The 25,537-nt window shown below is 46.3% G+C and overlaps 8 protein-coding genes across 9 annotated transcripts; 1 reads left to right on the top strand and 7 right to left on the bottom strand.

Annotated features, from left to right (window-relative positions):
* Positions 1-6,758: 6,758 nt before the first annotated feature.
* On the bottom strand, positions 6,759-7,587 carry LOC122614352. The gene is made up of 4 exons (XM_043788925.1): positions 7,430-7,587; positions 7,212-7,367; positions 6,984-7,151; positions 6,759-6,914 (listed from the first exon to the last, which is right to left on the bottom strand). Exons 1-4 carry the CDS (start codon positions 7,484-7,486, stop codon positions 6,759-6,761), a joined length of 537 nt encoding a protein of 178 aa, XP_043644860.1. The 5' UTR covers positions 7,487-7,587.
* Positions 7,588-7,722: 135 nt separating this feature from the next.
* LOC122614363 (dynein light chain 2, cytoplasmic) lies at positions 7,723-8,636 on the top strand. Its single transcript, XM_043788936.1, has 2 exons — positions 7,723-7,874; positions 7,933-8,636. The coding sequence occupies exon 2, from the start codon at positions 8,011-8,013 to the stop codon at positions 8,278-8,280; it is 270 nt and encodes an 89-aa protein (XP_043644871.1). The 5' UTR covers positions 7,723-7,874; positions 7,933-8,010; the 3' UTR covers positions 8,281-8,636.
* Positions 8,637-15,361: 6,725 nt separating this feature from the next.
* LOC122613752 (probable pseudouridine-5'-phosphatase) lies at positions 15,362-16,508 on the bottom strand. The gene is made up of 2 exons (XM_043788115.1): positions 16,310-16,508; positions 15,362-16,251 (listed from the first exon to the last, which is right to left on the bottom strand). Exons 1-2 carry the CDS (start codon positions 16,425-16,427, stop codon positions 15,464-15,466), a joined length of 906 nt encoding a protein of 301 aa, XP_043644050.1. The 5' UTR covers positions 16,428-16,508; the 3' UTR covers positions 15,362-15,463.
* A 27-nt stretch (positions 16,509-16,535) lies between these two features.
* On the bottom strand, positions 16,536-17,706 carry LOC122613758 (probable pseudouridine-5'-phosphatase). The gene is made up of 2 exons (XM_043788128.1): positions 17,472-17,706; positions 16,536-17,412 (listed from the first exon to the last, which is right to left on the bottom strand). The coding sequence occupies exons 1-2, from the start codon at positions 17,587-17,589 to the stop codon at positions 16,613-16,615; spliced, it is 918 nt and encodes a 305-aa protein (XP_043644063.1). The 5' UTR covers positions 17,590-17,706; the 3' UTR covers positions 16,536-16,612.
* Positions 17,683-18,537, bottom strand: LOC122613780 (probable pseudouridine-5'-phosphatase). The gene has a single exon (XM_043788161.1). The coding sequence runs from the start codon at positions 18,465-18,467 to the stop codon at positions 17,745-17,747; it is 723 nt and encodes a 240-aa protein (XP_043644096.1). The 5' UTR covers positions 18,468-18,537; the 3' UTR covers positions 17,683-17,744.
* Positions 18,474-19,517, bottom strand: LOC122613765 (pseudouridine-5'-phosphatase). Of its 2 annotated transcripts, none has more exons than XM_043788148.1 (2): positions 19,274-19,517; positions 18,474-19,201 (listed from the first exon to the last, which is right to left on the bottom strand). In XM_043788148.1, exon 2 carries the CDS (start codon positions 19,117-19,119, stop codon positions 18,550-18,552), a length of 570 nt encoding a protein of 189 aa, XP_043644083.1. In that variant the 5' UTR covers positions 19,120-19,201; positions 19,274-19,517; the 3' UTR covers positions 18,474-18,549. The 2 variants fall into 2 exon arrangements, with proteins under 2 accessions (XP_043644083.1, XP_043644075.1); XM_043788140.1 differs by having other exon boundaries at positions 18,474-19,205.
* Positions 19,518-22,542: 3,025 nt separating this feature from the next.
* Positions 22,543-23,616, bottom strand: LOC122622271. The gene is made up of 5 exons (XM_043800599.1): positions 23,492-23,616; positions 23,201-23,431; positions 23,066-23,151; positions 22,894-22,992; positions 22,543-22,828 (listed from the first exon to the last, which is right to left on the bottom strand). Exons 1-5 carry the CDS (start codon positions 23,512-23,514, stop codon positions 22,689-22,691), a joined length of 579 nt encoding a protein of 192 aa, XP_043656534.1. The 5' UTR covers positions 23,515-23,616; the 3' UTR covers positions 22,543-22,688.
* A 92-nt stretch (positions 23,617-23,708) lies between these two features.
* On the bottom strand, positions 23,709-25,537 carry LOC122622263 (apolipoprotein D). The gene is made up of 6 exons (XM_043800590.1): positions 25,305-25,537; positions 25,109-25,229; positions 24,495-24,625; positions 24,353-24,432; positions 24,182-24,280; positions 23,709-24,105 (listed from the first exon to the last, which is right to left on the bottom strand). Exons 1-6 carry the CDS (start codon positions 25,325-25,327, stop codon positions 23,879-23,881), a joined length of 681 nt encoding a protein of 226 aa, XP_043656525.1. The 5' UTR covers positions 25,328-25,537; the 3' UTR covers positions 23,709-23,878.

Below are 25,537 nucleotides of genomic sequence, written 5' to 3' on the forward strand. Positions count from 1 at the left end.
CTGTCAAGTGTTGCATACTTTTTCGGGCAATTTGAGGGCCAAGCGGCGGGGATTCCCCGGAAAAGCGGGAAAACAACACCGAAGTGGAGCACATTTGCATGGAACCGGAGTTGGAGGAGGACAAACATTAGCAGAAGTCAGTCGCAGTTCGAAGCTCCAACGAAACCATATTTATTTTTTTGCGATGGGTAACCCTTTTTGGCAACCAACCCCTTTTTGGCTGGGAAGTCAAATATGCTGCCAAAGTTATTGATGGCAGCCGCACCAAAACAAATTTGCTTAAATCTGTTTAATGTTCTCCCATTTTTTGTGCCGCCCCTAACCGGCTGCACCGCTTTTGATTTTCTCTTATTTTTTAATATTTATAAATATGCCTGCTCTTCAAACAATTTGTTAAAATGTTCGTACTGCCTTCAGCTGTGTTTCTGATTGGCCGCATAGATCATTGTGATGAGGGTGCTGCCGATGGTTTGGCTCAGATAATTCAGGCGAATGGGTAGATTTTAAAACGGGTCTAAAATACATCATTTTGAGCCATTCGCTGGTGCCATGCAACTCCTGTTACCCTAAGTCACAAGCCCCTTGAATCCTCATTACACTTCCGTACGGATTCTTCACTCATCATTTTCGAATTCTCTTTCATTAAGTATTCCCGCAACCCGAAAAGCCAGGTCAAAGTTAGAGAGTCGAATGTTAAGTACCCACTACATAAATAAGGAAAAGTCCTATATAATTTTTTATATTTAAATATGTTATCTAACAAGTTGTATTGTTGCACAGTTTCTGTGTAGCTATTTGACTTACCCGGGCTTGAATGTAACTATGCTACCCCTGCTACCCTGTAAGCGGCGGCTGCAAAAACGAGCGAAAATCCCCAACACACATTTGCAGCGTAATCAACAAAAGCACTAATTGCATAGAAGACACGCGCTGACATTGATGTCTGATGCGTGCGAGTGCGAAAGAGAGCGGCGACTGTACATAGTGCCGTCTCTTTCACGCCGCCTGCAACTTCATTTCGTTTGCGCTCCGTGTGCAGCGGCGGTATTAACGTTACAGTTGCCATTTACCTCTGCCAACGAGGGCGCTGATGACGCTAAGCTGTCTGCATGCGTAGACACGACCACCCCCCATTTTCCACCCACTTTCCCAACCATTTTCCAACCATACCTCACCCACCCCCCCCCGGCCGTCACACAACTTCATTAAGGCAGAGTAAACACACGCATGCAGTTTTCGACCTGAGCCGGCAGCAAAGTGTTTGATGTTGTTGCCTCTCCTCGGGCAGTTTAAAGTTACATTTTAGGATCTGCTAGCTGCGCGTGGAAGGGGGCGGCTGGTGCGTGTGTGGGTGTGGGGGCGTGGCACCCAGACATTCCCGAATGCTTGGCGTATTTGCTCAGGTGAGTACTTCTGGTCTGGGAGCGATAGGAAGGACGAAGGACGCCAGCTTTAAGCCCAACAAGTCGAAAATTAAATTGGGCGAGAGGGTTGCTGCTTAATACATTGGTACACTCAGGTGTCTTGAATTTTCATTTGGTTTTCATTTGTAGAACTGCAGTGTTTATTAAATTAAGTGCTATAAAATCACAAATCAATTGAATTCGTTACGCTGCATTTTGCAGTTAAGTGTAATCGACGACCATTTCTCGCAGCAGCCTTTTAAGTGTATGCAAATTAACACGATCTGAATAATTAAGTATAATTTGATGCCGAGACAGACTTTCCACGCATTTTGCCCCCAACTTCACCTTATTTAGGCCCAAAGTCCATTAACAAAGCATAACGATGTGTCATGTGGCAAACACACACACACACACACAATTACCGCATATATCGCACTTGGTTTTCCGACTTTCTCCGTGCCTCTTTGTTGTTATTCATTCATATTTACGAGGCTGCGTGTGAGTGTGAGTGTGAATGCCTCCTTGGAAAGCCTAACGAACTGCCAAATTACGCTGAAATAGCATTAAAAATTTACATTTTTCCCAGCCTGCTCACTTATTTTCCGTTTTGTGGACCGTCAAAAGCGAAAACGCCAACAAGTCCTTAATGACATTAAAAAGAAAGCGAATTTCCCCGGCTGTCGGTGGGTGCGTGTGGGGAAAATATTATTCTCCTGCTGGTCTGGAGCAATTTAAGCTGTCTTACAATCTATTGAGAGGCAACTAAGCGGCTGAAAGAAAAGCCTGAGAAGCTGAAGGACGTTGACAGATTTTCCTGTTTGTTTCTCCACTAGTAACCCAAAGAATGCTCAAATATGTGGCAATCGAACTAGCTACAGATCTACAGTTGTAGCCAAGAAATGATAAAAATGCTAGAAATGCCACAGAATACTAACGAAAAAAAAAAAGCGGCGGAGGAACAAAAGTTGCGGCAACTTGGGATGGGAAAGTTTTAATCTGCCGCATGCAAAACTTTAATCGAAAAGCTGCCAGCGCCGAGGAACTAAGTCAAACTTTTCAAATTGAAATATCAACATAAAAAGGCAAAAATGCAAAATGCAAAGAGGCAAAAAGACAGAAAGGCAAAGCAGTGAAGCCAGATAGGAAAAATTCGATTCGTATGTTTTGTCGTCACATGCCAATTGCGTGTTTGAAGTGCATGCAGAAATTTAAGCCGAAAACTTTGATCGCCTTTCAGTGCGACAGAGACAAATGTGAAAGTTTTCCCGATGCTCTCGTCGCAGCAGCAGGAAAAGCAGGAAAAGTAGGAAAAGCTGGAAAAGCAGTTTGCAAAGTATGCAAAGGGCATGCAAACAATGGCCTGTGATGGCATTTTCCTCCTGTTTCGTGGGCGTGGCATTTTCGCCACTTGAACTTGTTAACTTGGCTCTGGCACAGTAATGAGAACAATAAATATCCCTGATGGAAGACACACATATTTATTCTGCCCACCGAAGTGCAATTTTTACTTAGGAATAAACCAATGTTTGTATTTGCATTGCATGTAGAAAATGATATTTTCAGATATTCCATTGATATATTTATATCTTTTAGCAAAGATTAGAATTAGTAACTAAGATGTGCCTCCTAAAAAACTAGTCTGTGTTAAACTAGATGCTCAAACTGCAACAGGCATTTTGCGATAAAAGTCAAGGCATTTTGCAGCCCTTTTTAATTAACCAAATGTGTTTGCACGAAGCAGAATTACACTTGTGCACAAAAATACGGAGCGGCATAAGTAAATACGGCAGGCAAAATTAATTTGCCCAATGCAAATATGCAGAATGTGGAAATGGCTACCCTTTTTGCTTACTTACTTACTTTCTGTATGTGCGTTGTCATAAATTTTGGCGAGGGAAAGTCGACGAAAGAGGGAAAAACCCCGAAAAGCGGAAGGCAAATAGCCGAACAATTTTCGCTGACGTTCTCGAGCCGAGAAAAGCGACTTTGAGCACCGTGCAAACTCGCCCACTATTGAAGTGCCAGTGAGTTAACCAGTTTCTGTTGGCTGCTTCCAAGATATTGCACCTGCCTCAGGATGCCACCACCCACTACTCCCCCTGCTAGCATATGTCCTGCTAATATGCCTGGATTTCGGTCCTTGTCGGCTTGTTGCCAACTGTACAGCTACATGACTCTGCCAACTACTGCTGACTGCAGTCGGCTACCCGGCGGGCGACATTGCAAACAAGGAGCTCATTTTCGAGCCACCCAGCAAACATTTCCAGTCAAAAAAGGATGTACAGCAAGATGGGTAAGAAACGTACATATATGTCGTCTCATAGATTAAAATGATTCCCCGCCAACTTTGTTGGCTGGGTTGCCAGCTGCATGGAGCATGGAGCGCAGGACAAGACCGTGCTCATTATGCATAAATTCTCGCTGCGAAACTGCACTGAATTATGGCAAAGTTAATGGCATTATAATGCCAAAACGCTGACATCTGGCCGAACCAGGAGCAGCGCACACTGCCATCCCAAGAAACATCCAGTTGGCCAAGGGCAAGAGTGCCTTGATTCCGATGCCACTCCGAGTGCCTTTAAAGAGCAGGGATGGCTGCTGCCCGGATGACTTGTTGCCCCAAAAGGAGGAGGCCCAGGGAGGGGGCAAATGACCCTCGTTTGTTGTCCGCTGTCGCAAACAAGGTTCGCCCATGTCGACATCGCTCACACACATGGACTCGCGGACTCGGGCAAACACCTTGCAGTGCCACCCCTTCTCCCTGGCACTTTGGCCATAATCTTTTCTTTTTATCGCGGGTCTGGAGTCACAGGACATGGATTCAAGGCTACACTTTAAAATCATCTACGTGTGATATGCAGATATACATTTCAATGCTCCATACTCGATGAATTACATACTGCGTAGTTTTAGGCCTTCTCCATGTCCCCGAACCAATCAAGAAGGAGGTTTTCCCTTTTTTTTGGAGTGTAGCTGCTTGTTGTCCCCATTCGGCTCCATCGACTCGCTGCGGCGCTGTGTTCCCCAGATGTTCGGTGTACTGTGCACTGTGTACTGTGTGTATGGGTATACTTCCTGCACACGCCGCACGCCGCCGCCGCAAACTTGCGGCACTGAGCCCTGTTCTCACTTCCGGTTTCCGGTTTGCCCCAGCAAGTTGCCCCGGCTGGTTGCCTCGGCTAGTTCGCTTACCGCTGCCGTTAACTTGTTTTGATTTTTTAATGGCTCGCCCATGTCGGCGACAGCGAGCAGAGCATTTAAGCTTATGGCTTCACAGCTTAAAGCCAGAAACTTGAAAGGTGCCAGTTGTACGCGAATTGGCAGTGGAGTGTTGCAATAATGTACATTTTTCACCATTCCTCGAGTGACTTTTGTCAAATAAGCGAACAACAGAGTCGTGCAAGATACTCGCCGCTTGACGTTTGTTGTATGTAAGGTCTGAGTCTGGGCTTTTGTCATGCAAATTGTTCAGCAGGCAAGTCGGGTTGTCGCCGGTGACGTTGATTGCTCATGAAGTGAAATTAAAAGCAAACAATGCAAGGCTCTTCGACTTGTGGCGCCGAATACTCTGCAAACGCTTCAGTATAATCACTTTCGACAGAGAGCTTCTTATTCAATATACTTGTAACTGAAATAAATCAGAATCTTAAGATTTATGAGCCATTTAATTTCTATGAGACAGCTCAGCTGTTGATGCCAAGTAGGGGATAACCCGAATCGGGGAAGAACCTAAGGCGGCGTGGCTTACCTTCCAGCCCATTTGCCCATTACCTCCATTAACCATTTTCGTGTTGTTCGCATGCAACTCTGGTTAAAAACAAAAGAGCTGCCAACAGGCAAGAAAAGCCACCGAGGAGTGGGAAAGCGTGGCAAGTGGGGAAAAATAGGGAAATGAGAAAGAAACACAGTTGACGTTAAAGGGGAAGCACACACGACGAGGCGAGTCGGAAAACTTTTGTTCGCATTGTTCCCCTCGCTATTGTTGTTGCCACTGGGTTTTCCTTTCGCTGTTGCTGTTGCGTTGCTGTAATTGTGGCTGAGGAGGAGTTGGCCAAGTGGAGGGTCCTGCGCAGAGTCGTCGATTTTAATTACGTATGCAATTTATTTATTACCTTCGCCCGGAAATATTGTGCAATTGTGTTGCTCTTGCCCGCTGCGGCTGTGGCGCTGGGGGCGGCCAGGAAAAGGGGGCGTGGCGAAGATTCAACGTGCGGTTATGAAGATACTTTTCATTTTCACAAGTGAGTGCTGTCAGAAAATGCAATGCAGGCACAAAGTGCTGTCAGGGATGCAACTTATTGGTTTGAGCAGGGCAGGGATTTCATCCAGGGAGTCACTATAAGAAGTCGTGATTCTTAACAGATTTAAATACCCTAACAGCAGAAAGTACAATGGAATCATTTCTCATTTCCGGCCTGCGCTATATGTAATGCTAAATTTGTGATAAATGATTTGGCTAAATGTGAGTTATGGGAACCCAGCGGAAGTGGAAAACCCCGCAAGCCCACTATAAATTAGATTACCAAGCTCGGGAAAAGTCCAGCCCAAAGAACCGTGACCATTAGCATGGCGTGTGTCCAATAAATTAGCGTTTTCATTACGAAAACAAGAGAAATTTGTTCACAATGTTGTCGTTCTTTGGGGCTGAGCAACACACACACACACACACACTATATACCTCGATCCCGTTCAAAATTGGTTGCATTACTTGATTAGTGTCCGCGCAGCGCTGTTATTAAAATTCAATCTAAAATTTTCCCATGCAGGACATGGGAAGTCCCGTGAGCTGATTGCATGTCTAGTTTGCACTGTGGATGGGGCCAAAGGAGCAGCGGGAAATTAACGAACTTCATATTAAGTGCAAATTCCGGCCTCCAACTCGTCGTGTCATGCGATTCTGATTTGAAGCTCAGAGTCGTTAGGCTTTTCCATCCGCTCTACGTAATGCCATTTGCATGTTGGTCACGTGACCGATGGAGGGACAGAGGGACACAGGGACAGTAGGGGAAGTCCCTATTTTAGGGCGGTACTTAGGAATAAATCCGAGGATTGGTCGGAAATAGTCAATGGGGTAAAGATTTAGCTTGATGAGTATAGATGATGATATATATGATGATATATATTACAGTTTTGTATTCATGCTCTGTGAGTATATATTATGTAGTTACACTTTTAATTATTCCGGCCATTCATCCATAAAGAAGAATTGCTCACATTTCATCATAGCTTCCATATATCCATGAGCTATTAGCAACAAAATATTAGAAAAATGCTCGTAGGTAAGTTGGTTTTATTTGTGAAACTAAAAACCAAATGATATTTTTGGTATATTTTTGAATAACCCTCATTAGGTTAGTTTAGTGTGACATATACGTCGACAGTAGCACGTTTAATATCGTAAGCAAACCAGTCCGTGTGGAACAGGTAATCCCCGTGAGGAACTGGAAGAACGGCTGTTACTTGCGTATAAACATGAACTACAGAAACTTTATCCACAATAATATCGTGCTGCAAAGGGAAAGGTTTCGTAGAATAAACTTGCTACTACAATTAGTAGCCTACATTATTCAGACTCACGTCGTAGGGGCAGGAATGATTCATGTTGGAGTAATCTTTAAAGAAGTTGAAAAAGTACGACGCAACAGGATTCGATTTTCTGTTGTTAAAAAACCTGCAGCCATCTACGGTAATGTTATACAGAAAGGGTTTATAGCCATTTAGTCTCTGGAATGTTGCTGCGTTGACCTGAAACGTATTATTATATTATAGGATCTGAATATTTTATATTATGCTACGCATACGAACCTTTACTTTGGTAACGGGTGTCTTTAGCAATTTCGCCCTTAGGGAAATGTACTTGTAAGTACGATTAATTGATTTTAGAAAGCAATAGTCAAAGACGGCAAACTCTGGATCGAGTGTGATGCACTTGATGTTGGTAAACTCCAGTTTGCATACAGCCTAAAAGGGGTTTTAAGTAAGTAATTATTTAATTTAATATTTAATATGCCACATGTACTTACTATATGAATCGAAAACAACATAATACTCAGTTGAACTAGGCGAACTGGAGAAATCATTTTCGACCGCAGCTACGAACAGTTTCGCAGACAATGGCAAAGTGTATTAAAATCAAATAACATTTGGCTCTTTTTTAATCGTTTTTCGATCTTTACAGCAATTAACCAAATAACTCTCACTTTTAAACAAAATCCAGCTAATGAGCTAATGTCACACTTGGCTGTAGGGAGAGAAAGAGAGCAAGCACATAGGGAGAACGAGAGAGGAAACCGATAACAGTTTGACAGCCCGAAAAAGAGAGAGGAAACCGATAACAGTTTGACAGCCCAGAAGAAAGAAGAAAATCATAGCAAGCGTCAGTTTGACACATCACTCGAAATCGAAAGCGGCAGCTCACAAAAAATTAGCATTGAACGGAGCAAGAGCCGCACAGCCAGAGCCCCCCAAGTGAGTCAGCAAAATTCGAATAGTAATCAAAGGTAGGAGTAGCAAAGCTTTTCCGCAGATAACCAGCAAGCGGGATAATCGAATCGAATCGAATCGAAGCCAGTCCAGTCCAGTCCAGTCCAGTCCAGTAGTCACGATGTCGGATCGCAAGGCGGTGATCAAGAATGCGGACATGAGCGAGGAGATGCAGCAGGACGCTGTCGACTGCGCCACCCAGGCACTGGAGAAGTACAACATCGAGAAGGACATCGCGGCCTTCATCAAGAAGGAATTCGACAAGAAGTACAACCCCACCTGGCACTGCATCGTCGGGCGCAACTTCGGCTCCTATGTGACCCACGAGACGCGCCACTTCATCTACTTCTACCTCGGCCAGGTGGCCATTCTGCTCTTCAAGAGCGGCTAACCAGGACGCCTGGGAATCTGGGATCCTGGGAGCCTCGCAACCTGGGAGTCCCAGTGCCAGGACGCCCATCGATGTTTTCCGGAGGAGGTCGCCGAACACTTTCGTTCCTTGAATTGTCACAGTCACGCATAACACTTACACATGCCCTCTCACACACGCACACGAACACTCACACACGCACACTCATACACTAACACTCTGACACACGCACACTCGCACACTGACACAAGCACACTCACACTCACACATGCCCAGTTGACGTTGCGCTGATACGTTTTGCCCAAATTCCAAACACTTCGCTGTGCTGACTTAACCCCAACCACTCTGATGCCAATTAAATTGAATGCTGATCCTCAGTGCACTACTTATGAATCCGGTGATGCAGGGTTAAGGCTTAAAGAGCGCTATCGCCGACTTTATGCCGCATTTCGCAGGACATACGCTCCGCTCTTTGGGTTAATTCCCGCATTCACGGTGTCCTTCGGTTCATCAGAAGGCAAACAATGGGAGCACGGAAAGTGCGGGAATCGGCAGATTGGGGCTGCTGGTGCTGGGGGCAGTTGCAGCAGACCCACCTGGCTGTGGGCAAATAAAAATTGCTTAATTAAGTTAATTAAAATATTGTCGCTGTCCGTGGAGCTTCCGCGTGCTGGCGGCGTTGGCCGTGGCAGTGGCAGTGGCAGTGGCATTTATGCGTTTTTATTATCACTGCGATTGGGCAATTTCGGACAGGACGTCGTTTGGATAATTATGCCAGCTCACGTCCAGGGCGCAATAATAATCATAAAAATAATATTAATAAAGTTCGCAGCGGGGCTGGCATATGTGTGAGTGTATATGTTTGCGAAATACTTTTACACTTGGCCGACAGGCTGGGCGGCATATGAAAATGTTTTTTGTCGAGTGGGTGTTTATAGTTGGTTTGAGCCGCTTTCACAGTTCGACGACTTTTGGCCTTGTCTCTACCCGCTTTCCCGACTTTCCCGGCTTTCCGCCATGTGGCACCCCGTTCCCGGTGTGCCACACCATTCCGAGCCATTGCATCCGCATTTCGATGGCAATACAGAGCGATTGCTGGGTCAGACAGATTCTCATGCATATTTCATGGCCCGCCTGAACGCGGCAAGTGGCGCACTTGAAGGCCAAAGCCGGCCGACCAATCGAACTGCCTCGCAATCTGGTTTACACCCCACAGTTAAAGGCCTTATTAATATTTTCGTACTTTAATGCACTTCGACATTAAACACAGGGCTCCTGCAAAGGTGCCGCTTCCCTTGAAAGTGGCTGCCACCTCTAGACCACCTACATCCTACTTCAGTGTCGAAGTGAAGCTCCGGCGCTGTCCAGCTGCTCCTCTGTCTTCCTGCCGGGTCGCTGCCTCCGCTGGGCTGAATGAGTGTGGTGCCTTCGCTCCAGGATGAGTTGAGTCTGCGCAGTGGCGAAGTGAGATTGAGTGGCACTTTCGAAGCGACGAGAAGGTAGATGGCGCCAGCGAGAAGTTCAAATCGAGAAGTTCTCGTCGCATTTCTGGATGTTGAAAAGAGCGTTTTTGAAATGAAAGTACCTTCTTTTCATCTTAACTTCAACAAAAGCTTGGCTGAAACTCAAATCGGTAAGAAATATTAGCAATATTTAGGAATATATTAGGAATATTTTCTATTGTAGAAAAAGATCTGTAGAAGCAGGCCAAGTATTTAGAATCTAGAAGGGAACATACACCAACTTAATTCAATTGATGCGTTGAAATTGCTTAAGTCTCCCCAATCATCCCAGTATATTAAAGGACCTTTTTATTGCCAGTCCTTTTGTGCCCAGCCATCCCGGCAAAGATGATATTACAAATCTGCTGGTACATCGTTTGGCCCACTCACCGCTTTGTTTTGTGCCCACATAATTCCAATTTAATCTCGCATAGTCGCATTCGCATTCGCCATTCACAGCCACCATCAAGTGACTACAAATGAGCAAAACTCTTGACCTTTTTGTGCCCCGGGCGGAAAAAATGAACAAAACTTTTATAAATTACTGTCAGTAGCAGTGACCTCAATATAAAATTACACAACATAACTTGAACACACACACCGATGTACAGATACACAGATACACCAACATACTGACAGCGGAACAATTGCGAGTGCAATAGATACGAGTGTAATTGCATTTCTCTTGGCCGCTGGAAAGCTAGAAAAACCAACTCAGAACCGACTCCTAACCAACCCAAAACCACAGAGACATACGCACACTGATATGTTCACTTTTTGTGACCTCAGCAGCTATAATTATTGCCATTTTTTGCTGCCCAGGCACACGTATGTATGTACATTGTGCATTGTACAATATTGTACATTGTATATTCATATATGAGCCAGCAAAGCGGGTCAGTCCAAAGTCAACATTAGTTTTATCACAGTCCCCCTCATTCTCCAAAAGGACAAAAGTCCAAATTAAACACAAACAAGACAGGGGGCGGAGGCGGAGGGCGTGGCGGTGGCCAAAAGCCCAGCACACATTCAGCAAACAATAAAAACCGCATCGTCTAAAAAGTCGGGGCAAATTTTCATTAAACAGAAATAAATGTTACGAATTTGTAGCAAAAATTCAAATGGGAAGTCACTTTTGATTCACTCTGTAAAATCCAGGATATAAAAGGAAATGGCTAGTTGATTGAGGAAAATGTGTGTAGTAACAAGAAGTTACAAAGCTAATGTTGTTAAAATTGTACCATTTTGTATAATAATAATTCGGCATTTTTATTACCTTCAGTCAGTGAATTTCCATAAGTCCATTTCGCTGGATAATCGCGCACATAAACAAAAATAATCTGAAAACAGGCAACGAAGAGATGGGATGCTGGAAGTTGCATGCCCCTTCAGGGTTTTTGCTCCTTTTTCGGGTGGTGTGATGGATGAGGCTGCAAGGACCCGCAAGGACACATGCAGAAGTCACCCACTTGGGGAGTCGATTTTTCATTTGGCTTACGTATCATCAACCCGAGCTTGGCTCTCCTCTCCACTCCACTGAACTCCTCTCGTCTTGTCTCGTTTCTTTCTTTTTGGCCACTATCTCCGCCTGACCAACTCCATTGTCGTCAACGAGGCTCTTCTGCCTCATCCTGCCACTTTTGCCATCTCCTACCGCTTCTGAGCTCCGGATTTGGGTGTCCATCTAATACCCCTTTGTTGCCATTTGTCGCTTTAAGGCTGAAGGCTTTGCTTGTGCAGATTAACGAAACATGCTGTTCTCTATGGGAAAAGGGTACACTGCAGCTGGATTAGGACCAAGTGCATGCCACCGAAGTACTGGGTATCATATAGTCCTGCATCGAGCTGCTATTGTCTGCTCCTTGGGATCCGCACAGTACTTTTGTGTGGGCTTTATTTGCGTTATTGTTGCCTGTGATGAATTGTGCGCTTTTCGTTTTGACAGATGTCAGCGTTTGTCTGCCCAGAACCAGGAGTCTTTTGGGTTTGTCTAGGCCGGACTGCATGTCCTCGGAGGTTATCGTCCTCGGAGGTTTTCTCATTTTAATTTTCCAATGCCTTTTCAGGCATTCAAGCTCTCGCAACCTTTAACCTCCGCCTGATCTTTGACTTAACCATAGTTTTTGCAAACATTTCAGACGTGTGTGTGTGTATTTTTTTTGCTACTCGCAGTCGACTTGTTGACATTTTCAGGCCTGTCACGGGACTCTGAAGTCCTGCGTCTGAGCTCCCCAACCTGTGTGCTGTCAGTCTCCAGGAAGCGAGTCCAGGAGCTGTGTCCCATGTCCTGGCCCCATGTTCTCGTGTCCGTGTCAGGCGTCACTTTATGCCCCTGACAGCGGCAACAATTTTATTTACTTAATTTGGCTTTAGTTTGTCATTTATTTACTTGTTTGCCGCAACAGCACACCAGTTGGTCAAAGTGTCCACCTCACCAGCTCCACCTCCACCTCCAGCTCCAGCTCCAGCTCCGATTCCCGTTCCATATCTCCGCTCCTGGCACCGATCTGGTCCGACTTCTGTTGTTGTCACTTTGACGCCGACGCTGGAGTTGTAGCTAAGGATTTTGATGTTGCTGCTCCTGCTTTTTGTTCCCTTGCAAGGGGTATAGTGAAATGCGGATCAACTTGGCTGGAGAATAAAGGAGTATTACCACTGCAATGGATACTATTTTTATATACTTTCAACTGGAGTTTCCATTTCCAGTCTCATTGCAGATTCATCTACCCCTACATAGATTGTCATCAAGTATTATCCTTACATGGAACTGATTATTTTTGAGTCTCCCTTTCGAGGGTATCCCCCATTCGAGGTGCGCATCCCGCAAAGTTCCCCATTCAGTTTTATTTGTAACACGGTGACACATTTTGCTGCCCGCACTTTATTGCATATCGTTGTCGGCTGTTGGCTGTTGGCGGAGCGTGGCATTGAATTTTTTATGAAAATTTAGAGCAAGTTGCTTTTTTCCTTGTTTGCCTTTGGCTGCGTGGTGTTGCTGCTTTTGCTGCTGTTGCACTTTGCTACCTTAATTAAATATTTATTTCAATCATTTTCGCAAATGGATGGACACCGTGATGGCGGAGGAGGTACGAAATCCATTCATGGCCGAGGTGAGACCGCCAACTGGTAAGGGGCGGTGGCAGGGGCGTGGCATTTTGGGGCACTAACATTTGTCATTACACATTAATAGCGCACCATTAATCTTTTCAGTGAGCCGCTGGCTGGGAACTGGAGGATGGGGAGGCCCGAAATGAATGCCATTCCGGGGTCTGGACCTGAATCTGAACCTGGATCTGGATGAGGACCCGAGTCGTCTGTCGCACAAAACCGTTAATTAATGTATGCCATTTAGCTGGAAAATTGCAAAAGGACACATACTCACGTACACAAATTGGTTTAAGGGCCAGAGATGGCAGCGTGCAACTAGAAATAAACCAACTATTTTGCAAGTAACTTTACTTTACAAGATTTAGTTCATTAAAAATCAATGCAATTTTTGAGTTATAATCAAGGCACAGGCATCTAGTTTTCTACCTTATTTACTCACATATTAATATTTTTTTACAATGGTTAATAATACTAGTACTTAAGTCACGTTGCCACCACTAGGGCATACGTGTTATGCCAGCCCATCATAATGAGCGGCAATTTAGTGCCCTTTTGAATGGTGGTGGCTGCGGGGTTGAGCCACTGGTCGAGTGGCCTGCGGGGGGATGGGGGATTGGGTGGTTGGGTGGTTGGGCGGTGCGTCGTTGTCGCCACCACAAACAAGCAAAGGCAAAGGCCGCAGTGGCGGGAAAGTGAGTGGGGATCTGAAAGTGAGGATTGGGGACTGGGGATTGCCCAGCAGGTATGCTTGATTAATGCTTTATAACAAGGCTCGCACAAAGCACGCTCTGAATGCACCACCCACGCCCACAGAAACCACAGGATGGCGGTCCACAGCCCTCACCCACACAGCCACCCAGGACACCCTGTGTCCTTGCATTTTAACATTAATTTAGCGGAATGCCGGGTGAGACTATGAAAAGCTTTTCAGCATTCGCCGACACATGTTAATCCGCGTATGGTGTTGTTGTGCCACCCAAAATCGCAGGAGCACTTGAATCGCTGGAATAATGCGGCTTCGGTAGTCGAATGGCGATGCGATTGGCATGTAATGATGCACAAATTACATATTGCTTAACAGGAGGTTATCAAAGATTTATCGATCGAAATTGGTTGTAAAAATGTTCAACAATTTAAGGTTCGTGTTACGCTTACTTTTGGTTCCTTTGTGTGAAAACTTTACCATTTACTGGCAGTCAGTTGATTTTTCACTGGGTTTGAATCTGAATCTGAGATGCCCCGTGGGTCTTTTCGTTAGCTTAATTAAATTAAGATGTTGCAAAATCGCAGATCTTGTTTGAGCAGCGCAATTATTATTATTTTTACTCCTCATGGCACTTTCCATTTTATGCGATTTTCTTCACACTATTTTTTTGCATTTTCAGTTCTGCTGAGCTTTTCGCCCTTGAGTGCTTCCTGTGGCGCCCGTTCATTAGGCAGAAACGGAAGAAAAGCCAGGGAAAAGTTAGAAAAAAAAGGCCAAAAAATGTGTGTAAAGAGTTAAAAGGTTTATTCACTTTGCGCCATCTGACGTTTTTAGGAGGCTAAGCCCGACTTTTGGGGGCAGGAGACACATTTTGCGAGTTGAACATTAAGTAATTATAAGTTGCCAGGCTGAAAGGAGTTGGCGAAAGTTGCAAGTTGGCATCTGCAACTAGGCAAACATATTGCATGTCTACACCCTTGTAGACACCGCCACACACACGCACACACTGGCACACACTGCGTATGCGTAATGTGTTGAATAATTAAATTGCCAAACAATTGGCTTTTGGCAGAGAGACATCGAGAGACAGAGCAAAGATGACGGCAAGAAAATGCTGAACGCAACCGGGATTTATTGTCCTGCAGAATGCGAATTCTGCGAGTCCTGTGAATGCCGAGCATGGAAAACGCTTAATCATCTTTAATTGACAGCACTTGATGAGCTAGTCAAATGCCAATGAACAACGAACACTGAACACTGAGCACTGAACAATGGCAAAATTCAGACAATCGGCATTATTTATAATGCTCTTTAATCTCCATCTGAATTTGCATTTGCCGTTTTTCTATGAGTGTGTGCTGGCAAAATCATTGCTCGCTGATAGGATTCAATTTCCTTGTCATCCCGAAAACGTTTTCAATTAAACCGTATTTATTATTCAGCAGATCAAACAGCCGAACAAACAATTCCCTTTTCAATAGTTAATAATAATGCTAAGTCGGCTTATCGCAGCTTGCAGTTTTATGGATCAATTTCAAGAAAAAGGCTTCAATTAATTGGCATTTCATTAACACCAAATAATGAACACGTGCATTTGCCAAATCTTTCAACTGAGCTGTGATTTAATATGTTAAGCTGTTGAGTTGAAATCCCCCTACTTTCTAATTTCTACTGAAGTGCGAATGGAAAAGCTTTTAGGCAGATTGCCTGGATTTGGATGGATATTTAACCGCAAAACTGCATATGAATTGGCCTGAATGGTTTAAAAACAGAGACAAATTATGACTACGAGTAGATTGCTTTTACTAAATGTGAAAGCATTACAAACGCCAGGCAGCTTGAATCCAAACGACTCAATCCAATACAGTAAAATCCGGTGCAAGTTCAACTAGGCAACCTCCTGACCTTCGCCTTCGCCTTCCTCCTCCTCCCCCTCGTCGGCTTCCGCATCCGCAGCACCTTTCTTCATGGCAGCGGAACTGAACAGACTTCCCATGGATTTTTGGGAACCACGTTGACTTGGAGACTTGGACTTTCGAGGAGGCGGCTCCGTGCAGCTGTACGGCGGCATATGGAACTCCTCCGGATCGAACTGCTCCAGGGTTTCCAGGCGCAACGTGGCCAGCTCCGACCAGCAGCAGGGCAGGTCCTTCTCGGCCAGCATGACCACCGGCAGTCGGGCATCCGTCGCGGCCTGGACTCCCTTGGGCGTGCCATCGAAGACCAGGGTGCAATCCGGTCCAGCATCGCCCAGCCGTCTCATGGCAATTAGGTAGACATCCGGCTCGGGCTTTGAGGCCTTCAAGTCCGCATCGTCGGAGCAGATCACCGATGAAAAGCTGTCGAAGAAGTGCTCCTTATCCCGGATCTTAGTGCAGTACATTGACTCGGAGCACGAGGTGACCAGTCCCAGACCCATACAGCACTTGCCCAAGTGGGTGACCAGCCGCTCCACTCCGGGCATCAGCGTGGGATTGGCAATCAGGTCGGAGGTTCGCTCATTCAGCTGGAAGCGAAAGGACTCCCAGCTGACGGGCAGATCGCACTTCCGGCAGATCATCTCGGCCATCTCAGCGGTTTCCATGGGACCACACTGTATCAGCACCGCTTCGGGCACTGACCGGTTGTAACTCGAAGCCAGCTCAATTACGGCTCTCTTGTAGACATGACGGGTGTCTAGATGGGAAGTCTGCTCTAAGTTATATTGGCCATATGTATGCAAGGACTATCTCACCGAAAACGGCGCTCTCCAGATCGAAGATGCAGTAGCTGATACCCGGACTACAGCACATGGGTGGACATCGGGAGCATCCTGGCGGAGCCTTGCAGGACTTACAGCACGCACTGCACATTTTCGGGGCAGGACTCTACAAATTTTTCAAAACTCAAATTTTGTGCTACGAATTTTGGCCGAACACTGACATTTGCCGCAATGAAAACGAAACAAATCGCAGAGCCAGTTGAATGTGCAAAAACCTCTTGTTTTTATTAACTTATAAAATATGAGTTTTCGTATAAATCTTCTGTAAAATACGACTCATTCTCTTAAATTTAAAATGGACGGCACGGCGGGGGGTGGCGGTGGAGGTGGCGCCTCAGGTTCCGGCTCCGCCTCCTCCTCCGCGGCAGCTGCTTCGGCGGCTCTGGCCCGGATCACGGTCAATCTCTGGCTGTACCTCGTGCGCCGACGACTCCAGCGCCTCTTGGGCGCCGGATCCGTGAACGGCGGCAAGTTGTACATCTCGGGCTCGAAGTCATCCAGGTACTCGAAGCGCAGGGCGGCCAACTCGGACCAGCAGCAGGGCAGGTCCTTCTCGGCCAACATGATGACGGGCAGTCGCGCGTCGCTCGCCGCCTGAACTCCCTTGGGAGTGCCATCGAAGACCAGGGTGCAATCCGGGCCAGCATCGCCCAGCCGCGACAGGGCAATCAGGTAGACGTCGGGCTCGGGCTTGGGCGCCCGCAGCTGCGGATCATCCGCACAGACCACGGTGGAGAAGTTCTCGAAGAAGTCCTCCCGCCCGCGGATCTTGGAGCAGTAGTTCGCCTCGTTGCTGGACGTGATCAGGCCCAGCTCCATGCAGGAGTTGCGCAGGTGCGGCACCAGCCGCTCGATACCATCCATAAACGGGGGATTTGCAATCAACTGGGAGGTCCTCTCGTTGACCTCCTGCCGAAACGATTCCCAACTCATCGGAATATCGAGCTTGCGGCAAAAGAGCTCGGACATCTCTGATGTCGTCATTGCCCCACTCTGGACATGTAAAATGTCCGGGATACTCCTGCCATAACTACGAGCCAGTTCCTTGAGAGCCTTCCGGTAGACGTGGCGAGTATCTGAAAAGCACACAGTGTGATTGGCAGTGTGGAACCCACTTCTTCAGCTGGAGTCTCACCAAAGACCGCACTTTCCAGGTCGAAGATGCAGTAGCTGATACCCGGACTGCAGCACGCGGGCGAGCAACCCGCACAATCTGGCTGAGATTTGCTGGTCCTGCAGCCGGAAGTGCACATCTTCCTATTCTACCAGAGGAACTCTAGGACCGGAGAAATTTTGCTCGAATTTAGATCAACATTATCTGTATGAAGGTCTAAAAGTAAGAAAGATTACACTAGAAACAATGTTGTCTATATTTCTCATTAATGACAATTTCAAACAACTGAGTATCTCATAGGGGTGGCAATCCAAAGTATTGTGGCTTGAAAGCCTCCAGCGATCGCAGCCTCAAGGTGGCCGGAGCACTGGCGCGAATGGATACCAGAGGATCGGGCACCAGGACCACCTGCATGCCAGCGGCCAGAGCAGCCTCCATTCCCACCAAGGAAGACTCGAAGACCAGGCACTCGCTCGGCTCCGGCGCATCCTCGAAACGGGCGGCGGTGGTGAGGAAGACATCCGGAGCGGGTTTTCCCAACTTGACCTCCTCGTCGGAGCCGCTCAATACCACGTGAGTGAAGACATCGAAGAGCCGGGAGTGCCGACGCGTCTTTATGCTAAACGAGTCCCGGCAGCTGCCACTTCCGATGGCCATGGGAATGTTGAAGCCCTTCAGGTGATGCAGCAGTCGCTCCACGCCGGGCATCAGTCGAATGAAACCCATTTTGCCACGACACTGCAGCTCCTGCTGGTTCTCGAACTCCGACTGACTGAAGGGCAGGTTGAAGGTGTTCACGATGAGGGCGGCCTGCTCGGAGTCCGGCTTGCCCATGCACTTCATCTTCAGATCGAAGCTGTACGTGTGGCCATAGGGTTCCAGGATCTTCTCCACGGATTCCGTTCTCAAACGCTCGCTGTCTATCAGCAGGCCATCGAGTTCGAAAATGCAATGGGTAACTGGCTGAAAGAAACACCGCCTGGAACTTGCCTTTCTAGCGCCATCTTCCTCAGACATATTATATAATTTTGGGATATTTTTTATTTTATAGATAGATTACTTGGTATAATTTTGACAGATCAACTTGGAGTGCTGGGTGTTAGCCAAACTCGAACTTGGAGCAGGTGTCAAAGGCTGGGAGACCAAACAGCTCCGGCTTGAAGTCCGCCATCGACTTGAGCACCTTGGTGGCGCCCTTTCTCTGCGGCTTGGAAACGTGTTCAGTGGGAATGAAGACCACCTGGGATCCCGCTGCTATTCCACCTCTTAGGCCCACCGGAGCATCCTCGAAGATCAGGCACTTGGTGGGATCTGCGGGCGGATTGAATCGCGAGGCGGCCAGGAGATATATATCCGGCTGGGGCTTGCCTCTTCCCGGGCCCAGTGCCGGATCATCGCCACAGACGACGTGGTGAAAGGCCAGAAATATGTCCTTGAAGGACTCGGCCTTCACCTTGAACCCCTTTCGATACGAACTCGTGGCTATGCAGAAGGGTATGCGGTATTCGTGCAAGTGGAGAATCAGATCCCTGACCCCCGGCAGCAAATTCACACTCTTCATATTCCTCTCAGTGGCTGCATCGAATCGCTGGCGAAATTCCGCAGGTGAGAGCGGCAGATTGAGATCCTTGACGATTTGGTGGGAGAACGTGCACATCGGCATTCCCATGTACTGCGTCTGATCCGCTTTGCTGTACGTCAAGCCAAATGGAGCCACCAACTCTTGCACCGTTCTGAGGTAGATGCCCTCGCTATCTGAAAAGTTAAAACCATTTATCCGATTGAAATCAGTTGAATGGTGGACTGTGGACTGTGCAACACACCTATCAAGGTGCCATCGCAGTCGAAGATGACGTGAGTGACGGGGCAGTAACACTTCTTGGGCGGCATTTCTACGAAGGTCTATCGCTGGTCTATCAGAATCTTCATATCACAGCATGCTCCTTAATTTAGAGAACAATTTAGAGGACCTAGGCCAGAATGTTGCCTAATTAAGCCAAAAACGAGCTACGAAAATTGGGTACTTCTGTTATGGATATGGATGTTCCCTTGAGAATTTTGAAAGACAATTCCAAGAGGTCGTGATTTCATGTTCAAATTTTCATTCCTTGCGGGAATGGTTGTACTTTCGTACTTATATTTTTAGTTCAGTCTAATGCATGCGGCGCACGCCTTTTGGCCAGGACTCGCATGTTGTTGCAAAGTTGCGTAATTGATTAAGCAGTTGGCAGCCAAGCCGCAAGAGACGTTTGCAACAGCGCGTCGCCGAAACTTTGGCTTTGGCCAATACGTGCCACAAAATTTGGGGCAGAGTGGGAGTGGGAGTGGAGGTGGGTGCTGCATGCAGCATGTGGCGCGAAACTTTCTGTGGTGGGTGGAAGGGTCAAAGGTGAATGCGTCGCGACGCTTGATTTTGGCACGGGTTTAATGGCCATGAGCACCTGGGCTGCATGAAACGAGCTAACGAAATGTTTGTGCATTTTGATAACTTTCAGAGGGAGTTGACAACGGAAATTTACGTTGTAATTCTTAAATAATCAAGTTAAAGAGCAAGAGGGTAATAGCTGATCTGAGTGAGAACAGAAAGTGGTAGTTTGAACTCTTTGCCACCATTTTAATTGCTCCTAGCTGCGCAAACCCACTTAGTAGCTGCAGAAGCCACTCCACTGCGAAACTTCGACCATCGCCACTGACTGGCAAAAGGATGGGGCATTTTATTACCTTTTATTGGCTCCGCTGCAGTCGAAACCATTGACCGTAACGCATTAATGTCCTGTGGCCGCCAAATCGAACCAGAACCAGAAGTTGTGCGATGTCGAATGGTGGATGGCGAATGGCGAATGGCTAACTGGTTCGCTGAGCTTGCATATTTTATGACCAAGTCCAACTTTAATTGGAACAATACCAATAAATGCCAAATGCAGATGGCCCGCAGGGAGAGCCAAAAAGTTTGATGTGCTTTGACCGGGATATCGAAGGACCCACCAGCCAGTGCGGAAATCGGCTCAAGGGTACCCATCCACACTCACAGTAGTCACATCCACATTCACATTCACATCGACATCCACACTCGCAATCGCGTTCACACAAAGCCGCAAGGACCGCAAGGATAACAACGGCTTTTGGCCGCCCTCGCTGCAAGTTTGCGGTTTTCGTGGACTGAAATGCAGGCTGGCAGACAGAAGCAGTCCAGTTAACAATTCAATGAACGCAATTACAGCGCCCAGATTTCAGGTGGCAGGTGGAGAGTGCTCGTTGCCAGGACAGCGATTAGAGACGCGTTCAAATTAAACGTTTGCAACATATTGTTGCTGGTCAGCCAAGTGGGAATTCCCCTAACCAAGCCACGAAAAAAGAAAGTCTATTCAGGCAATCCTTTGGTTGAGACCTTGATTTACTCTCTACAAAACTTGGCATACTTATATTATTAACTATACTAGCTGCAAGAAATTGCTAGCAACTAGGGCATCTCCTGTGATTGTTATACTCGTGCATAAATCTATAAAATATTTCCCATTTAAGGTGCTGTATAAATGGATATCCTTCTACTCATACCGTGTACATAAAAAAAGGGAGAAATACCATAAATGTGGGGCTTCCCAAAATGGCTGGCTGCATAATTTATGCACACAATTCGTCGCTGCATTCGAATGTCCTGTTGCCAGAGTCCTGTTCCCCGCTCCTGGCAGCCACAACAGCTGACGCACAGCGTCCGGAAAATTGTCCGTCCGATTAATTAAAAGGCATTTTATTGACTGGGCGGGGGAGGTGGCCAAATGGCCAAATGGGGATCTGCGTGTGTGGTGAAGGAGGGCTACTTTTATCGCCAGTACCTTGCTGACAGCAAATTGCTTTAGCTGATTTGGCACTTTCCATTGAGGAGATGATAAATGAAAGGCGATTGAAGGAGGTGCCAGCGTGGATGTGGTGTTAAGTGCAGATAGAACAAAGTAACGTCAATTTCAGGGCATTTTAATGGAGGAATTACAGCAGCAGAACGGAACATCGTAAGTGAATCAGGTTAACTTTAGCTGGAGCCAACAATTCCACTCACTACATTGTTTGTGTCTAAATATACAGACTCCAAAATCCTCTATAAAAATAGAAGCTCTTTAACAAACTGTCTTTAGTGAGGCCTTTTGAAGGCCCTTCCATCAAAGGCCCCAAACTCAGACGGTCCAGTTGCGAGTCCCTGGGGCCACCGCAAAGAATACCAAATTGAATAAATAGGGTACGATATAATCTGCAAAGAGTAACCCAATAGCCGGCGGGCAAACCGCAAAAACTGCAAGCTCGAATCGTCCTTTGGCACTCAATAAATGCTATCCATCTATGTACATATGTATGTATGTGCGGAGCAGGCTCAAATGTCAGTCACATATTCCTTCAATCATCAGGACGCGCCGCAGAGCGATTTCCCAAAGGATGCCACAGTGCAACAATGTCCTGTTTGAAGGAGTGTGGAGGGGTGGGTGGGTGTAAAACATGGGCACAAAGTCCAATTTGTTTGTAATGGCATTACTTTGTTTACAAAACAAATTTTGTATGCATAGCGAGTGGCAGTCGCCGGCGAGGGCGGAAAGAGGTGAGTTGGCCGGGGAATCCCACACGACCGATTCCTTGCCCCGATTCCTGGTCCTCGACTCTGGCAACAAATGCTGCACAAGCAGCTCGAAATGCCGCGGGAGCTGTCGCAGTCTGGGAAACTGGGAAAGTGGAAAACAAAAATGGAAGGCGGGCAAATAAAATATAGACATAGATATATACATTGTATATGTTTGTACAGCTTCTAAAAATCGTTGTACCATAAAATTTCCCCAATGGACGCTGGGAGTTTTCGCTCTGCAAGGACAGGACCCCTCGTCCCTCGTCCTGCGTCCTGCCTTTTCGCTGTTTAATTTTACAATTGTCCTTTTTCCCCATTCCTGTCCAGGGAACGAGATGAGTTGGTGGCCCAGGTTTATCTATGCGCATCCGTTCCAAGTGCGGTTTTCTGATTTATGCTCGTTTCTGTGGGCCAACATTTGTTTTGCTCGCCAAGGCCGAGTAAATAGAGGAGCCTTGGTAGCAAATAGGGCTCACTTTAAATCACTATGAGATGTATTAGTGAAGCTTTTAATAAGAATGGAGAAAAACAAGTTGCCAGAACAGTGTAGTTTACTTATAAGCGATAATCGATTGGTTATGCTGATGGAGACTGGCAAGTTACGCTTTTATTTCAAAGGAAGCTTACATTCTTCAAGTATCGTAAGGACACGCCTCCTGGGGAACCTTGCTCATGTCACTTATCACGAGACCGGCCTTTTGTCCATAGAACTGAGCCATGTGTATGATCTGAACACTGGGCAATCGCTTTCGCGTCTGGATGACAGCCCAATCTGTGGGATACAGGACTCGTTTTTGGGGGGAAAGAAGTTATTATTCACAGCAAAGTGAAACTCACGAAAACTGAATATTTTGCTGGCATCGAAGCACATAAAGCGGATCGCAAAGTTCACATAATCGGTATCCAGGACATACAGCAGAACGCCCTCAGGAAATGCTGCAAAATAGATACAAGTTGTAAATGCTCTTTAATTATTTAATATTTAGCACTAAGCTAAGCACTAAGTTACCCTTATTTTTGGTGGCCAAAAGGTACCTCCCATACTCTGGCTCTACGTTCAGTATTTCTACCTTTCTCCTCTTGACAGTGCCAGTTCTGTGAAAATGGCCAATAGAGTAACTTCTAGGTAATAGCAATCACTTACTGGTTGCTCAGTTCCCGGGCCACGACACTGAACTCGTCTTCTTTCTCCTCAATGAAGTCCGTAGACTGACACTTGGGCACTCGCAGCGAGAGATTGGGATACATCGAGTGGGTGTACCACTTGCCCTTGAACCGCTCCATGTCCAAATCCCCGACTGCAGTCATATTGGGGTTACAGGGGCCATGAAAAGCCCGCATGGCCGTCGAGAATTGATGATGCAGGATTGCAAGGCTTTGGGATAGTATTAGGTAGGGTATATAGAATTAATTTAACTTGACAGGCTTCACTCACACGAAGATCTTCCACTGGATCATGCTGGAACGGGCTGAGTAGAAATGGCAGCTGAATCAGTTGGTCTGGCTTACTTGAATCTACTGGATACGGTTTAATGCAAAATAATCAAGATTTTGCGGAGCTCCGTAACACTTGAAAGTGTGAAAAGAAAGTGAGTCGCTTGATTGAGAGATACTCAGTTGTATATAGAAACTCTGTGCAAAAAGGCATTCAATTTGATCGATTTTCTTTCTATTTAATCCATGCAATAACAAGTAGCTTAAACTGAAGCACCAAAGAACATTCAACAATCGATATTTGATCACTGTGATAACATGACACTTAGTAACTTAGGAAGTTCATAAAGATGTCGTAGAGACGCTCGTAGAAGCGTCTAAGCCATTCTCATGCCTTCTCGATGGCATTCGGCACCGTGGTGGACACAAAGTCATCCACATCGAGGTCATCTTCGCCAGCCAGCCCAGTGCCATTGCCATCCAAGCGGGGACAGTTCCTCTGAATAGTATCGATGAGGAAGGTCTGGGACACATCGTTGTCGTCCAAGATCTTTCTGGCCGCATCCACAGCTTCCGCTGAAGGTTCACGCTGACGGGTCAAGATCCAAACAATTTCTGCAATTAAAATAATAATTATCATTCGGTCGTAAGTGCTAGTCACTCTACTTAAGTTAAATGCCTAGTTACTCACTGAAGTTGGCCAAAGGCGTTACACTGCTGCAGCTATAGACGACGGCGTAAGACTCGTAATCGGTGCCCAAAACCAGGTAGTTGGCCTTCGTCAATGGCTCTAAAATTTAGTGGATAAGTAAACAAATGTTTGTTGAAGAGAACACTATAAGTTACTATATTAGTTACTCACGTGACGGGAAGAAGGCCACGGCCAATTGACCGGGTCCAAGGACCTTGGCCTGTCCAGTTACATTCGAGGGCTGCCCGGTGCTTTTTCATCGATTTCTTGATTCAATGGAGTGCTTCAGATAGTGATATTGTTTCATACTCACAATCGATTGATAGCCGCATTCACCACCGAAACTGTGCTGTTGTCCACGAGACTGTAGTTGGCATAGATGCACTTCTTGCCAATCTCGAAGGCAAATGGATAGGCGGCGTACTCATACCAAACTCCCATATACTGAAGTATTCAGAAAAATAATAATAAATGCAATGTAACAAAACTATATATATATATAATAAGTAAAACAAACTATAGCTCGAGCTGTTTACCTACTATTTAAAATTCTGGGAATAATTTTAGCTAGATTAGATAAGTAGGGTCGATAATTAATAAATACTAATATTTACCTAGAATGCTGTAACAACAAGGCCCTTTATTAATAGGAAACCAACTTCCTTATCTTATTATTATAGTTATTCGCTACTGTGATCATAGCTCAGTGAAACTATCAGTTTCCAGAACTAATGAAGTTTTGAATGACACTGTGGAGTTTACCTAGTGTGATATATTCCCTTGTTTTTTAACTCTAGCTCGTAATCTACTGAAACTTCATTAGCATGCTCACTTGAACCCGATCGCTTAGACTTCCCCATTCGCAACCCATCGGAATGGGATGATTGACATGCGATGCGAGATGGATCGCCTAAGGTCGGCACTCACCGCTTCCGCGTCGAAGGTGTCCAGTAGCTTCACATCTGGGCACTTGCCGGGAAAGGGCACCTGGCCATGGGCCACCCACACTGCCCCAAATACGAGGGAGATAAGCAGCAACAGGTGCGAGCTGTGGGGGTGATTAATGAAGTGTAAATAACTGGGAGAAATAACTGGGAACTAGTGTTCACTGAGTGGCGCTTACCTCGACTGGTGATTGTGATTCATAGTGCAGCTTACTTGGAGACACGTATCCGTTCTACTTCTGGCTTAGAACTGAGGTTCGACTGCATCTGCAGTGTATCTTTTATACGCCGGATGCGAAGCTTTGCTTTTCGCAAGCGAGCGAGCTTTTCGAGTGCGCCGAATCGGATTGCCAAGTGAACAGAAGTGAAATGCAGACGATCTGGATGGAGTATCTGAACACACTGCTCTCGT

This window comes from Drosophila teissieri, chromosome 2L (assembly GCF_016746235.2).
Source record: "Drosophila teissieri strain GT53w chromosome 2L, Prin_Dtei_1.1, whole genome shotgun sequence".
Classification (NCBI taxonomy): Eukaryota; Metazoa; Arthropoda; class Insecta; order Diptera; family Drosophilidae; genus Drosophila; species Drosophila teissieri.